General features: G+C 36.7%; 1 protein-coding gene across 1 annotated transcript in view; it reads left to right on the plus strand.

Moving 5' to 3' along the window:
- C6 (complement C6) overlaps window positions 1–17,375 on the plus strand; it is a 78,095-nt gene that overhangs the window by 18,478 nt on the left and 42,242 nt on the right. The window contains exons 6-8 of the mRNA XM_006166969.3: window positions 4,070–4,208; window positions 8,813–9,013; window positions 12,951–13,191. Of these exons, the coding sequence (XP_006167031.1) occupies window positions 4,070–4,208; window positions 8,813–9,013; window positions 12,951–13,191 (581 nt within the window). The remainder of the gene's footprint in view (window positions 1–4,069; window positions 4,209–8,812; window positions 9,014–12,950; window positions 13,192–17,375) is intronic.

The following is a 17,375-nucleotide window of genomic DNA, read 5'->3' on the forward strand; positions in this document are numbered from 1 at the left end:
GAACAAAGTGACAGGATCTGTTCAATGACCTGCTTCTTTGGAAGACTAGACTAACAACATTTGAGAAGGACCTCTTTCAGATATGGAGAAATGTCTGCTATGCTGGATTAAAAACCAGACATAGATACATGTTCCTCTCAGGACTGTAATAATCAGCCAAACAAAAGGTTTGTTTGCCTTGTTGAAACAAAAGATGAACCCAACTACAATGCTGAATTTACTCTGGAGGGTTTAAACAATTCAACAATTCTTATTCAGTATATAATGTGAAAGTGACTTGTGAATCTGAGAGGATTTATTGCTAAATGAAAGGAGCTGAAGAATATTTTTTGAGAGGATTTTGCCATAGGGCACGTGCGCTCACCAGACAGACAGAGAGAGACAGAGAGACAGAAAGTGAGAAATCGCCCCTCCAGGGGGGGTGGCCACGCCGCAATCCCTTCTCCATTCTCCTCTCGGGATCTTGGGCACGCACACACACGCACCCGGTGTGAGTTTTAAGCCACCGGATCTGGGATGCGAACTGCAGTCAACTACATGGGAGTCCAGCGACATAGCCATTAAGCTAACTGTTGGTCCCAAGAATTTTTGGAAAGTCTAGATAAGCTCACTGTGGAGGAAAATTACTTACTGAACCAAACCAATATAGACAAAACTTCCTTGTTCTGGAAACAGATGCCTAAAAGAAATTTTCATCCATAAAGAGGCCAAGTAAATGCTAGATGTCCAGAATTTTTTAGGACAGCATAACCACTTTACTGGGGAAAATCTGTAGGTTATATATTAAAACCCTATGTGATCTGGAACAGTGAGAAACCAGGACCTATATTAATAAGCACATACTACCCATATACTGTAAAAGAAATCAGAAGTCATGGATGGCTCAGTCCTCTTCCAAGATGGTCTCTGAATGATGAAGGCAGTGAAATGGAGAAACACTGTTTGAAGAATAACATACTTTTCAAGATTTTTCTTATTGTTGGCAATGTTCCCTTTTAATTGGTGATCTTTATATCAATATTAAAGTGGTGTTTTTTCCTTCCAAATATCACTTGTTTGATCCAAACAACAGGTCCAGGGGTTACAACAGCTTTTAAGGCTTACTATCTGAGAAGGACTTTTGCCCTGGGTATTGGGGAAACTAAGAAAGACACTGAGAAGACATTAATACAATTCTGGGAGAATTACAACATCTGATATGGCATCAAGAACCTTGCTTTGGCTTGGGATGATGTCAGTAAGGCATGGATGAATGGCATCAGAAAGACACTCTAAAGGTTCATTCCTGACTTCAGAGAATTCACCAAGGATGAGAAAGAAGGTTGTGACTGTGGTTATGACGGAAGACTGTGGTTGAGATGGAAAACAACTCTAACTATGGAGAAGGATGGCATTGAGGAGCTCATAGAGCTGGTTCCTGAGGAATTGAATAATGAGGAGTTGTTGGAACTGGAATAGGAATTATAGCTAAAGAAGGAGCAAGAAAAAAGAAAACTACAGAAGAAAAGAGAATCTCCAAGAAAATTCACAGTGAAATGTTTAGCAAAAGTTTTTGTATACTTTGGTAAGATCCTTAAGAATTTCAAAAGGGCTGGCTCCATGGCCTATTGATTAAAGCTGGATCCCAACTGGCCAACTGCACAGTTCAAATTCTGGACCTGGTAGCTTGAGAAACACACCAGGCATGTGTCCATGCATGCCCAGAATCCTGACAAAAAGGGAGAGATGGAGAAAGGATTGTGGAATGACCATTCACCAAGAGGAGAGCCTTCTCCTCTCTTTCTCTAACTCTCTGTCTCTCTCTGGTGAAGGCATGCACTCTCTAGCAATGAAAAAAAGTTTGAAAATATGGACCGTAACACCTAGAGGTTTCCATTAATAGAGAGGAGATTTCACAGTATATTTTCTGCTTTCATTGTGTATTATTGCTTAACATATTTCTCAAAACATGCTTCAGAGGGTATGTGCTTTAAAGCAAATCTATGGTTAAAACAAACAAACAAACAAATAAACAAATCAAGCAAAATGCTATGTATGGACATATTTCCTAAAAGAGTGACACCTCTTCAAGAAAAACCTCAGGCAGGTCATTCAGGACATATCCCAGAAGGTGTTGTTATCATAAATGGTGACAGCTTTATGCCTGTTATTGGCCCCAAATACCTTCTAGTGGGACATGATGTGAAGGTAGAAGACAGTTATAGTGATGATCTTGGCCCTGTGTAGGCTTAGGCTAATATATGTTTGTGTCTCAACAAAAACAATTCTAAAAAATTTTAAGAATTACACATTTTAAAACAGAGAAAAGCTTATAAAATAAATGTATAAAGAAATATTTTTGCATAACTGTACAATGCATTTGCATTTTAAACTGTTATTACAAAAGAGTTCAAAATTTTGAAAGAAATCAAAAATTTATTTTTAAGCTAATTCATTTATTATTGAAAATACATTTTTTGTATGTTTAGTTGTAGCCTAATTTCAGTCTACAAAGCCTACAGTGGCATACAGTAATGTCTTCGGTCTTTACAGTCACACACTACTCGCTCGTTCACTCACCCAGAGCAACTTCCAGTCCTGCAAACTCCATTCATGGTCAATGCTCTAAAGGGTGTGTCCATTTTTATCCTTTCTACTATATTTCCACTATACTTTTTATGTGTTTAGATACACAAATACTATCATGTTGCAATTGCCTGCAGAATCCAGTATAATCACGTGCTGTTCAGGTTTATAGCCTAGGAGCACTCTACTCACCATACAACCTAGGTGTGAAGTAGGCTATAGATTGGTGTTCACATGACAAAATCACTAAACAATACATTTCTCAGAAGGTGTCCCCATCGGTAAACAATGTGTGACTGAATGTGTAGAACACTTAATATTTACAAAGCATTTAAATTGCTTGACCTATAGTAAATAGTATATAAACACTAGTTAAGTAACATACATTTTAAATAGTCTGATTACAGTTATTAACAAAAATAATAATATTATTAGAATTCCATTAAAGTATTTCTGTTTCTAATGTGGCTGGACCAGAGACAGGGTCAGCCTGAGGGTGCAAGTGGAACTGCTGAACTGGTCTACAGTCCCAGGAGCTGGCCAACAACGAGATTCTGGTGGCTGGCAATGTAGGTCATCATGGACACTGTGGGACTGGTGTGGGCAACCGACTGGCTGATTCTGAACTAAGTGCCTTACTGCAACGTCAAGTGTAAGAAGGATGATTAATTAAACCCTTCTCAGACCCTTTGGTGCCTAATAGTGATGCCCTCTCCCCATCTCAGCAACTGTAGGATCTGAAAGAGCCCAAACCCCCAGGATGGACTTCAACCAAATCCCTTAAGACTTCACATGTTTAGGGCCAACAGGTGGCTGACCACTGCCCAAGTCTCAGACCCAGTTGCTTGAAAATCACTCTGGACATGTGTTTGTGTGCTCAAGATTCCAGGAGGAGAATGGAGGGAAAGGGATTGCTGCTTGGCCATCTCCCCAGGGGGTGATTTTTCACTTTCCCTCTCACTGTCTCAGTCTATGTCTTTGTCTTTGGTGAGCACACAATCCCTAAGATAAAAACTTTTTTAAAAAAATAAAAAAAGACTTTACATGGTTGATGTTTTCATGTGGGTAGCATTAAACCTCCCTCTGAATAAAATGTTACTGCTACTGTTTCATTATTAGCTCTCTTGGAATTCCTTTACTATATGACGGCAAGGAGTAGACCCAGAATGGCATTTACTATGTAATAATTTATTTTGTATTCTAAAGTTTGTAAAGTTTGCACTGGTTTTGTACGTCATAAAATAATTATAAACCCAAGTATTATTTTATGTTAAAAGCCCAAAACAATCAAGTGATGGAAAGGAGAGCCAAATAGAGGCAGCGGGGCTGAGTTTTGGCTTCTTGGCATCTTTGCCTTGGCATTGACTGGAAAAAAAAATGTTTTATTCAAGTCATTTGTCATAAGTCAAAAATGTCTAAGGGAGGAATTTCTTTCATATAAGTAAGGTAAATTTTGATGATTGCTCTACATCTATTGAATTTTCAAAAATTACTTTGTTTCCAGGTATCATGCTCTGGCAGGAGAGCCCCGAGGAGAAGTCCTTGATCATTCTTTCACTGGAGGAATATGTAAAACTGTCAAAAGCAGTAGAGGAAGTAATCCATACCGTGTTCCGGCCAACCTGGAAAACGTCAACTTTGAGGTACGAGAGTTGATCATGGCAGCATCGGCATAGCCAACACTGATTCTAAGCTAAATTCCAATGAAACATTAGTGATGATTGGAGGGTGAAGTAAATAGGTAGTGAGCAATTTGAATCATCCATTATATATTTGTATTAATGTTTAATCCTTCTACCAAACCAATAAGGTCAGGGTAATTATTATCTTTTTTTTTTTGAGAGAGAGATTTTTTTGCTATAGGGCGCGTGCACTCGCCAGACAGACAGAGAGAGACATAGAGACAGAACGAGAAATCACCCCCTAGAGGGGATGGTCACGCCGCAATCCCTTCTCCTCCGTTCTTCTCTCAGGATTTTGGGCACGCACGCACACGTGCCCAGCGTGAGTTTTAAGCCACCGGGTCCGGGACGCGAACTGCGGTCAACTACGTGGGAGTCCAGCGACATAGCCATTACACTAACTGCTGGTTCCCAGGGTAATTATTATCTTACAAACAAACAAAAAAAAAACTAAGAAACTAATTTACCTACTCAAAGAGCTAGTAAGTAATGGAGTGAAGATTCAAGCCAACCCAGGTTTTCCTAATTTAAGTCTCTGTTTTCTCCAGTGAACATGCAACTCTAAGTTATCCCCACACAGATAAATGGTTTGGTTTATTCAGAATTTTCTCCTACCCTAACTAGTTCTCTTAAATAACCATCACATTTAGATATTAAAATAAAAGTGCCAAGCTTCTATGGAAAATCTAAGGATAGTAAGGTAGTTATACTTAGCTTCCTTCCTAGATTTTGTTTCCTTTTCCCCAAGTGTCAATGAATAGCGCACTACTGGCTTCCAGAATCCAGCCCAGTGCCTTACACATGATAAGTGCTCCATACTTGTTGCGCTAAAATGAGCAATGCATATCTTTTAATCTATGATAATGTAAATAGGAAGTACATGGTTTTAATGGTGGCATCCATACATGTAAATTTGACATGATGGGGAGAATTGCAGAAGGTGTAATAGTTTCTTAAAAAAAAAAAACTTAACAGGCAGCACGAGTTCATCAAAAAGTCACTCAATGATTCTTTTAAAAAGACCTGGGGGGCATCCAGTAGTGTGGCAATTAAGGCAGGTGGATACCACATGACCAACTTTGTGTTTCAAGTCTTGGACTCCATGGCTTAAGAAACACATCGGGGCCTGTGTGTGTGTGCATGCCCAAAATCTCCAGAGGAGTTGGAGGAGATAGGATCATTCATAGCCATCTCTCCTGGGGCGGGGGGGGGGGGGGATTGGCCATTCCTCACTTTCTCTCTCTTTCTCTCTCTCTCCCTCTAAGAGCCCATGCATCCAATAGCAAAACTGAAAAAAAAAAAGAAAAAACAAACTGTACATTCAGGAATTTTCCAATTTGATATGTTTGATTTAAAACATATACACACTAATACTCATGTATACTAACGGGTGTGGAGAATGTCTTTGGTGTCTTACTGCCAAACTGAAACACTTCTAGGAAGACTGATGGTAGTATCTCAAGGTATATTGTATTGAGGGGCCAGATGGTGGTGCAGTAGTACCATGGCTGGACCAGCCTGGGAAAGGTACTGGGTTCACAGCCTAGAAACTCCCTTTATACGCTGGGCTGGCCAAGACTGGGGATGGATAATGGCATAAGAACTCTGTTGGCATTGCCTATCTCTCCATCTCGCCTTCTCTATCTCTTTCTATTTCTCTCTGTCTCTTCTTTCTCATGGAAGAAATAAATAAATAAATAAATAAATAAATTTTATTTATCTTTTTAAAGAATTATTTTAACTTAAACTATTTTATTTATTTATTTTAATTTGACCAGAGATGGACAGAATGAGAGAGGGAGAGAGAGATGGAAAGTGAGAAAACAAACCACTTTCAAGTGGTTTGAGTCCAGAATTCAAACCATAGTTGGCCATGTGAGAGTCTAGCACCCTTAGCCACCATGCCTCCTGCCAGTCCCAACATTTTTTTCTTTTGAGAGGTTTTTGCTATAAGGGTGCATGCGCTCACCAGAAAAACAGAGAGAGACAGAAAGAAAGTGAGAAATCACCCCCTGAGGGGATGGCCATGCCACAATCCCCTCTCCTCCATTCTCCTCTTGGGATCTCGGGCATGCACGCACACGCACCCGGTGTGAGTTTAAGCCACTGGGTCTGGGTCTTGAACCACATTCAACTACATGGGAGTCCAGCGACATAGTCATTACACTAACTGCTGGTCCCAATAAATCTTATTAAAAAAAAGATACATTGAATAGGTTTTTGTAGACAGAGCTAAAATCTAAACATTAATATATAGTAGTATTCTGTTGGAGCACCTAAATAACCAACCCACAAACTTACTTACAAAATAAAATAATTTCAAAAAAAAAACATATTGACTATATGCTTCACAAACATCTGTTTCATGCAATTTTATAAGTAACAAGTTAAACACATTACATGAGATTATAGGAAATTTGGGTTTAATAAACACTTAGCACTTAAATGATACTTTAGAGTTTTCAAAGCTCTTCCATATACTGTTGTAATTCTCACAATAAGCTTTACAAAAAGGTAGAAAATTGTTTAAATCTACCTTACTAATAGGATACTTAGGTTTGTTGAAGTTAAATGATGTTCTCAGAGTCATGCAGAAAGTAAATGGCATGGGAGAAATAGGATTCCTGGTTCTGAGCTTCTGTAATCCAGGATTGTTTGGATTGAGGCAATGCTGGATGAGACTTTGACAGTAATATCAAAACAGATATTAAAAACTTATTATGAAAAACATTTACTTTAGATTTAAAAACAAATGCTTTAGTAGGATACACAGGGCCTGGCCCAATTTTCCCAGTCTAATTTAATTTTTGTTCACTGCTCACCAATGAACTCGCCCTTCTACTCGTCAATTAATAGATACAGTTGGATTTCTGCAAGTTTCTGCCTAGATCCCCTTTCTCGCAATGCTAACATCTATTTTTTTAAGATTGTTTCTTGGGACCAGCAATCAGCATAATGGCTATGTCGCTGGCCTCCCATGTAGTTGACCGCGGTTTGCATCCCGGACCCGGTGGCTTAAAACTCACGCGGGGCACGTGTGCGTACGTGCCCAAGACCCCGAGAGGAGAATGGAGGAGAAGGGATTGCGGCATGGCCATGCCCCCCTGGGGGGTGATTTCTCGCTTTCTGTCTCTGTGTCTCTCTCTGTCTTTCTGGTGAGCGCACGCACCCTATAGCAAAAACCTCTACAAAAACAAAACAAAACAAAAAAAAAAAACGATTGTTTCTTATGTGAAAGCTAATTCATAAAATGAAATATTTGTAGTCTTGACTTTTTAAAATAAATAATAAAGAAATATAACAAACTATATTTAAATATGATTTCCTGAGTATTGCTTTGTTATTAACTGAAGAACTTCAATTGTGGACATTTTAAGAGCTAACACGCACAGCGATATAGGAAAGTAACACTGAACTTTTGACTGTATTTTACTCTTGAACAATAATCTTTTGCAGCTGGGTTATTTTGTCTTTCCATGGCTAATTATACAAGCTATTTAGTGGTGACATGTGGTTTGTCTCACAGTGTATTTGGAGTATTTTTTTTAAAGATGAAACATTTTTATTGCAAACCACACAAACATCTTTAACACAAAGTACTCTTCGATCAATTTATTTTGTGACATTTTCTCCTTTAATTGCCAAAGGAAATGTGGCTCATCAAAGAGACAGAGATAAAGTATCTCCCAATGGGGTGTCATCACACCACAACCGTTCTCTTCTATTTCTCCATCCTGTTGGGATCTTAAACACAGATCATATGCGCTAGACATATTTTTTTTTTTTTGAGCAGTTAGGGAGGATTCCAACCACAGTGGATCTGTGGAACCTGGCTCCCTTAAACACTCAGCTAATGGCCAGCTCCAACTTTTTCTTTTCTTAATTCATCTATGTTCTCTTTTTACCAGCATATCTGTAACAGGGATTTAACTTGTTCATGAGAAATACCTTCTCTACTCCTAGCCCAAGGCCACTGGCTTATTTTCTCTTCTTCCTAGACCAAGTCAATAAAGACTATTAACCATCAATCAGTTAGAACCAAACAATTATCTCCTCTGTTTCAAGGCATGACAAGTTAGAGTGCTAAAGCTCAAGACCTCAATAAGGTTGAAGAGTTGAAGACAGAATTAGAGCAGGGCGAGATAAAATCTACCCTGTCCTTTTCTAAGTATCAGTTTTCTAAAAGGTACCTTTGATGCAAATTTCATCAAAGACAAGCAGACAAAAAATAGTTATTGTTACTTATCGCCCCTTCAAATCTCAGCTTCGATGTCATTTCTTGAAGGAGACTTTCCTGGATACTGCCTTTCTGGGGTTATAGTTATCTGTAAGATCTCACTGGCAGCACTTTTCCCACACCGAATTAAGTGTTTGTATTTGTCTCTCTCCTAACTACACTGTTGACTCCTTGAATGTAGGGGCTAACATTATTCCTTGCTCTCTAGTAAAGTGGGTCCTCTATAAATATTTGTTGAATACATAAAAGAATAAATGACCATTAGTTAGTCACAAATAACTCCAGTATTTTCTAAGTAACATTTTATTTCATATGGCTTTTTTTCCAGGTACAAAAAGAAGAAGATGATTTGAAAACAGCTTTCTTCAAGGATTTGACTTCTCTTGAAAAGGATGAAAATCAACGAGCGTCATCTTCAAGTGGAGATACGAACTCTTTGTGGATACCAATTTTATTTTTTTCCAGTGATAGTAAAAGTGTCACCCATAATTCTGCCTTCAAACAAGCCATTAAAGCCTCCCACAAAAAGGTAATAATAGTGGTTTTTGATCTTTCTATTCTTCCTTGAAAATAAACACCAATTTTAGCAATCATGCAACAAGAAAGGGTAAGTTTTGATATCCAGTCAGTACAATTTCCAACAGAGATTTAAATAGATTTTTTTGCTACAACCTGCTTTAAAAATTACACTGGTGATAGATATAAAATGATACCATCTTTTTGCATTTATTTGTCTGTGCTTTTGTTTATGTTCTTTGTTTACTTGTTTTAATTTTCCAGAGGATGTGTGCACTCTCTGGAAAGAGACAGAGAGAGAGAGAATAGGAAAGCAAAAAAGCACTCCCCATGGGACATCATCATGCCACAATCTCTTCTCCACTTTCTCTCCTTTAAGGATTTCAATCATGCACCGTACATGCACCTAGTGTATTTCTCAAGCCACCTAGTCCAGGATTCTTAAGTGCAATGTTAGCCATATGGAATCTAGCCACTTTAACCACCAAGTCATGAATTAGTCCATAGTTATAGTCTCTTCACTTTCACTTTTCTTCGTCGTATTGTAGGTATGTCTCATATAAACCACCCATAACAGGAATTTGTCTTTTTAAAGAAATCTGACAGTCTCAGGCATTTTCTAAGAAAGTTGGTCCATTTACATTTAATATACTTACTGCATACTTGATAGTGTTCTTTCCATCTTTTACTTTTCTTACTCATTTCATTTTGTTGCCTTTTTATGTATCCTTACTTTGTTTTGGTCACATCTATTCTCTTTTGCCTTTTTTGTCTTTTTAGAAGTTCTACTGTACTTTTAAATTCTGCTTATAGATACTTTTCTTCAGTTAAAAAAGCATAATCAAATTTATATTTTTCTTTCAACACATAATTTCAAAGCCCCTAAAAGATATTTGACCTAGTCTCCATGGGCTATCTCCATTGTCTCTGTGAGAAAACATTTGCTTCCTTGCCCAACCATCCCAGGCTTCCAACACCACAGTTTTAGTGAAATAGTTAAAAACCTTTGTGTTCCAAGCTATATCTAAGGGTTGTTTTGTATTTGTACATATATTTTTTAAGTACATAAGAGCATATCAAACAAGATATTTTATCAACTTGCAGATTAATAAATTGTGCTTTATATATTTTTAATTCAGCAATGATTTATAAAATACGTTTCATGGATCTAGCACCACACTAAAGTCCAAGATGCTAAGTAACTTTCATTGATCTTATGGTGAATAAATGCCAGAATGAATATTGAAATCAGTTGGTCTGATTTTTGTCTGCTATCCTTATCTGATACATTATACTTCAAGCAATGTAATTAGTCATTCACTTATTTACTTATTCATAATTTTAACAAACTGTGGACAGAATTCAGCTCTAGTGATATAGACATGTAACAAAATGAAAATAAAATAGTTCTTTTAAAACATGTATTGTTACTTCAGTTTTGGATGGGCTCTTAGTCAAACAATATCTTTCAAACTTACCAAATTATCTTCATAAAGAAATTATTATCAGAATGACAAAAAGCAAAAATATACACTCCCAAGTCCTTCCCTTAATCTACTAACTCAGAATATCTGAGGTTGTGCGTGTGAATCAGATTTTTCTGTTTTAAACTCCCCAGATCATTCTGATAAAGCATTTGGGATTAGAAATACTGCCTAAGATGATACTCAAAGATGTGAGAGAGTGGAGATCTTTAAATGAGATGTAAATATAGGTATCCATCCTGATATTATGACTTGATTCACAGAATTAGTTCAAAGATGTTTCAAACATTCTAGAGAACATTTGCAAAACCTTTATTTGTAGGTAAACAGCTAATGTTTGATCCTCTAATAGTCTCCCCCAAAGTGGAAATGTTTAGACTACTTACAGCATCAGAGCAAGCATATGAATCTGCTATTATTTAAGCATTTTTGACTTACAAAATTGTCAGTATCACATGATTCATCACACTATCACAACTCTTGTCTTCAATTAGATCTGAACAGAAAAACAAATTTTAGTATAGAAAATCCTGGGTAGCCATAGAACTGGACCTAGTGTTCATGTCCTGAGGACCCCCATGCACACTGGCCACCCACACGTATGTGTACCTGTAATCCAAGCTGACTAAGGCTGTGGGTGAATGGTGGCATGAAGACTCTTTGGGAGACACCTCTTTTTCTTTATGTCTGTCACTCTCAAGGAAAAATAAATATATAAACTTTTAAAAAGAAATAAAATGCTGTTATAACCTCTCCTAGTCTTCAAATATGAAAACAAGCTATTGCAAACTTGAAAATCAACTCAAGCCCTCTCATAGAGCTTCATGCTTTATCTATTTTATCAATCACAGATTTGATAAAATGTTTATTGGTAAGATAGCCTGTTTCAAAGTAAAATCTTAGTTAACGCAGTAATTTTATAATTTAGTTTATAAAATTGAAATGGTAAAAATTTGACTAAGATAAAACAATGACTTAAAAATAGCCGAAGTAGATTGCTTATGGTTTGGTAACCATATACAGCCATGTACAATGTACTTTAGCATTTTTTATTTTAGTTTAAAGTAGTCAGTTTCAGTCACATTGCATTAGTGAGTGGAGGTGCTTATGCTAAATTGCACTACCAGAGTTTAACTTATATTTTCCATTATTTCGATTTTAAAGCAATCTGGAAATTTTGAACCTTCCAGAACAAGCATTTCATGCTTTGAGAGAGTGAGTCCACCACCTACTGAAAACACAAGTCCCTCCAACTTTTGACAGTGATACTGCTATGACAAAATTTGAGTATTAAACTTAGAAATAGAATTAATGGGTATTTAGTAAAATGAAAGTTTCACAAAGGCATGGACTGTCTGCCTTGTTTACTTCTGTATCCACAGCATCTGCGATAGCTGAGCAATCCATGCTTTGAAAGCAAAAAGATAGGAGGAGGGAGTGAAGAAGAAGGGGAGAAAATAAGAGAAAGGAAGTGAATGATGACTCTTTTATTGATTCTTGTAATTACAGGCATTACTTTTTCTTTTGTGTTAGTATTCATTTTGTGCCATATTATAGCATACAGGAAGATAACTGTTTAATAATTATCAGTTACAATAAAGTTCTTTTGCTGAAATACGGTTCTCTCTGTGGGTTACTATTACTCACACAATGCAGTTTGTTAAAAGTGAGAAATCAGATAAAGCCTATATAATTTTTAAAAAGACAATATTCGTGGGTACACTCAGAAACCCCAGTGCTTATGTGGAAGGTCAATCTGAGGAATGAGGTTTTGAGCATGACACCAATCACTTAATCCTAAATTAACCTGACATGACAAGAAATGATAAAACAAACAAGTTTGCAAACAAATGAACAAAAACTCATATATTTCTGGGTATTGGTAGAGGAGAGAGAGTAAGAATCATTTTAATTCACTCCCTAAAAGTAATTTAGAATCATAGCATTTTGGAGTGTAAAAGGGAATGTGAAATGTCACTTGCCTTGCAATTCTCATCATTTGACAACTGAAATCTGAATCTAAATACTATTTTCCAGCCAGTGACAAAGCTGCTACTTGAATCTCAGTTGCATAACTTCCATCTTAAAATGTACACAATCCTTTTTCAATCATTTGAATTAACTAGACATTCTAAGTAAAAGCTCGGTATGGATTCATTCATGACTGACAATCAAGAGAGAAAGACTGATTTTTCTAATAAAATTGACATCTTTTTGGTGTAGAACTTATGCCTCAGTAACAGAGTATAGATTATTGAAATCTTGCATTTTAGCACTTAGAAAAAAGCGCTAGAAATAAAATGAAAATCCAATTTAGTGTGAAAACATCCAGTAGAAAGTTAAAATTGCCATTATATGGTAAGAATGAAGCTAATGATAAATAGGGGACATTTAAATGCTTAATACTTCAAGCTTTTATTATCTTTAATCATCTGCTTTCCTATTCTTTTCTCTTCTTCCATTTAGGATTCAAATTTTATTAGAGTCCATAAAGTGATCAGAGTCTTAAACTTCACAATGAAAGCTAAAGATCTGCAGCTCTCTGATGTCTTTTTGAAAGCACTCAACCATCTGCCACTAGAATACAACTCTGCTTTGTATAGCCAAATTTTCGATAACTTTGGGACACACTACTTCACCTCTGGCTCCCTGGGAGGTGTGTACGACCTCCTCTATCAATATAGCAGTGAAGAACTAAAGAACTCAGGTATGTTTTCTTTCACTCTCACTATTTTTCAACCTGGGATGATAGCATGCAATACATTTTTTCTCTTTGTCATTTTAATTACTCTTCTTTGACTCTACTTAAATCCTTATTTCTAAAAAAAGTGAAGAACAAACAAAACTATACACATTCAAATAAAAACGGAAAATTTAGACTAAAAAAGGAGGAAAAGTAAGTATGTCTAATTTAAAAAAGGAATGTCTGAATTTTCTGACATCTGGGAATACCATAAGCTACAGAGAAGTGGTACCCTAAAAGCAGAGATGCATACTAATATTTAAAGGAAAACTAAGTTTGTCCTGGAGCTAAATCTAAAAGATAATTTACTTATAGTATTTTATAGAAGATTATTTTACAGAGCAATAACTTATAGCCAATTAAATATAATCCTTTCTTTTAATTATTATTATTATTTTTTTGCTATAGGGCACATGCACTCTCCAGAAAGACAGAAACAGAGAGACAGAAAGCGAGAAATCACCCCCTAGAGAGAATGGCCACACTGCAATTCCTTCTCCTTCATTCTCCTCTTGGGATCTTGGGCACACACATGCCTAGTGTGAGTTTAAGCCACTGGGTCCTGGATTTGTACTGCAGTCGACTACATAGGAGTCCAGCGACATAGCCACTACACCAACTGCTGGTCCCTCTTTTAATGATTTTTAACTAAAAGATAAGGGCTATGATGAAAGAATAATTAGGGACTTGTTAATAGACTTACTTAATGTAAGCCAGATATGCACTTACTGGTGATAAAACTTGAATGCAAAGCACTCGTATTGGAAGAAGGGTTATTACTTAATATCTTGAGATATAAAGCAGATAATTTTCCACTTGCATGTAAAAAAGGCAATATAAACTGAACATGTTTGTTTCTTAAATATTATCTTACATTCCAGTAGTATTAATACGGTTTAAGCATTTTTGGATATATTTGTTTTTAGGATCCTATGTAAAGTGGTTAGGGTTGTTATGATGATCTGTCATATGTGCCTTTCTGAGTGTGTGTATATATGCAGTTTTTCCAGAAAAATGTTATACTTCTAATTGTCATACAATAATTAGACACATTAATGGGGTAATTCTTTTAATATATACATAAAATATATAATGGTCAAATTAGAATAATAAATATATTTATTATTACAAACATCATTACTTTGTGCCATGAACATTCAAAGTCCTTTCTTCTGGCTATTTTGAAATGTACAATAAATTGTTAATAATGGTAGTTACTTTACTGTGCTTTAGTACTTTAGAATTAATTCTTATAGTCTACCTGTAATTTTGTATCTTTTTAAAAAAATCATTTCATTTTGTGACCAGCAGTTAGCATAATGGCTATGTCGCTGGACTCCCACGTAGTCAACCGCAGTTCAAGTCCCAGACCCGGCAGCTTAAACTCACGCCAGGCACATGTGTGTGTGTGCCCAAGATCCCAGGAGGAGAATGGAGGAGAAGGGATTGCAGCATGGCCATCCTCCCTGGGGGGTGATTTCTCCCTTTCTATCTCTCTGTCTCTCTGTCTTTCTAGCGAGTGCATGCGCCCTATAGCAAAACCTCTCAAAAAAATGATTTCATTTCATTTTATTCATCATTATAATTTTTTGAAAAAAATTTGACCAGAGAAAGACAGAGACAGAGAGAAGGAAAGGGAGAAAGCAAACCACAAGGTCCAGGACTCAAACCACAGTCGACCATGGGGGAGTCCAGCACTGTAATCACCACACCACCTGCCTATCCCAATTTTATAATTATTAACTAAATTCTCCCTATTCTCTCTTCCTGCTACTCATCTCACCTTCTAATATTCATCCTTGCACTCTTCATTTCTATCAAAATTTTTAACTTACACAAATGATTTGTACTTATCTTTGAGTGCCTGTCTTATCTCATTTAGCATAATTTCTTCCAGGAGCATGCATGTGCCTCAAATGACAAGATTTCATCTTTGTTACAGCTGAATAATAGTCCATTGTGTATATATACCACATTTTATTTATCCATTCATCTGTTGGTGAATTTCACATTGATTCCATATCTTGGTAATTATAAATAGTACTGCAGTAAACACAGGCAAATAGAAATCTCTTCAACATACTGATTTTCTTTTCTTTGGATATTTAACCACTAATGGGATTACTAAATCATAAGGTATTTCTGTTTATACTTTGAAGAACCTCTACTCCATGCCATCTTCCATAATGGTTATACTAACTTATATTCCCACCAAAATTATACAAGTTCCCCTTATCTCCTTGCTCTTACCAATATTTGTCATTTTTTTTTTGTTTTTGTTTGTTTGTTTTTTAATGATAATAGCCATTCTAAGTAGGGTGAGGTAAGGCCATACTTCATTGTGTCTTTGATTTGCATTTCTTTCATGATCAGAAATGTTGACTACGTTTTTTCTTTTTTTTTAGTTTGCTATAGGACATGTGCACTCACTAGAGAGAGACAGAAATAGAGAAGGAAAGTGAGAAAACACCCCTTCTCCTCCAGTCTCCTTTGGATTTTGGGCACACACACACCAGCATTCAGCATGATTTTCAAGCTGCCGCAAAGTCAGTCAGGTGGGATCCAGCACCCTAACCTCCATGCTACCTACTGGTTCTCATGTACTTATAAACCATTTGTATGTCTTCTTTTAAAAACTATCTATTCAGAACAATTATACATTAATCAGATTTATTGTACTTATCGTTGAGTTGTTTGAGTTCCTTACACAAAGGATCTTCAAAAAGTTCATAGAAAATGGGACCAGCAGTTAACATAACATGGCTATGTCGCTGAACTCCCATGTAGTTGACTGCCAGGTGTGTGTTCATGTGTGCCCAAGATCCCGAGAGGAGAATGGAGGAGAAGGGATTGCGGCATGGCCATCCCCTCTAGGGGGTGATTTCTTGCTTTCTATTTCTCTGTCTCTCTCTCTTTTTCTGACGAGCACATGAGCCCTATAGCAAAAACTTCTTTAAAAAAAGTTAATAGAAAATACATATCATAAAAATCTATGGATTTTTTAAAAATTGCACCAAAATTAGCTAGTACTTTAATTTCATTTTTCCATGAATATATTAAATAACTTTATATGATCTAGTTAACAAAACCTTGTTGAATAAATAGCTTACAAATAGTTTCTCAGAAGAAGTTTCCACATGGCTACAGCAAACTAGATTTTTCAGGGAATGAAGATTTTCTACTGATAATTCATCCTCCAGCAAATGAGCTAGCACAGAAGAAGCCGGGCCTTCAGAAGAAGGTTCCACATGGCTCCAGCGAACTAGATTTTTCAGGGAATGAAGATTTTCTACTGAAAATTCAGCCTCCAGCAAACAAGCTAGCAGTAGGAGCGCCCCCCCCTCCGCACTCCCAGCCTTCTATTTCTGTTTCTGTGTCTCGGTTCCTGTCTCTCCCTGCTCTGTCTTCCCTTTTTTTGTAATTTTTCCTTTTTACACTTTTTTTAAAACGCACAGTTTTTCTCTGGCTCTCAACTCCACCTTTTATCTTGTTAATTATCACTCTGGACCTCCCACCCAGGCAGAAGAAGCCGGGCCTTCAGAAGAAGGTTCCACATGGCTCCAGTGAACTACATTTTTAGCACGGTGTGCTTGAGTGCCACGTGGTTTTCTATTTTGTGATTTTCTTAAATAAAAGAACAGTAATTACAATTTTTTAATTTTTTGTCTTTTTTTCTCTTTTTGTTGTTTCTCTCTCTCTTTTTCATTTTTCTTTTTCTTGTCTCTCCACCCTCCAATATCTATTCAATGTGTTTTTAGACTGATCTAAGAGCACTGTAGCTAAACATCCAAATACTAATAGGGTTAAAATATTCCCCAATATCTACTGAATCTGGTGCACCAATGATCACAACAGAATGGCAAAGAGATTCTAGATCACCTCTGTTTGTTTGCTCCTGAACATTCAGGCTGATCTTCAAGAATTCGAAAGAAACACACCATCCATCAGATGACAAGAAATCATCGCCAGATCACGAGAAATATGGGAAAACGAGAAAATATCTCTCCTCCAAGGGAGAAGAGTAAGTCTTCTTCATCCACAAGCAGTTCGGTGAAAATCATGGAAATGTCTGATAAGGAATTTAGAGCATTCATAATGTCGAAGCTAAGAGAGATGGAAGAGAAGAGAGATAATGAACTGCTAAAGAG

Source organism: Tupaia chinensis, unplaced genomic scaffold (genome assembly GCF_000334495.1).
Source record: "Tupaia chinensis unplaced genomic scaffold, TupChi_1.0 Scaffold144378_1, whole genome shotgun sequence".
NCBI lineage: Eukaryota > Metazoa > Chordata > Mammalia > Scandentia > Tupaiidae > Tupaia > Tupaia belangeri.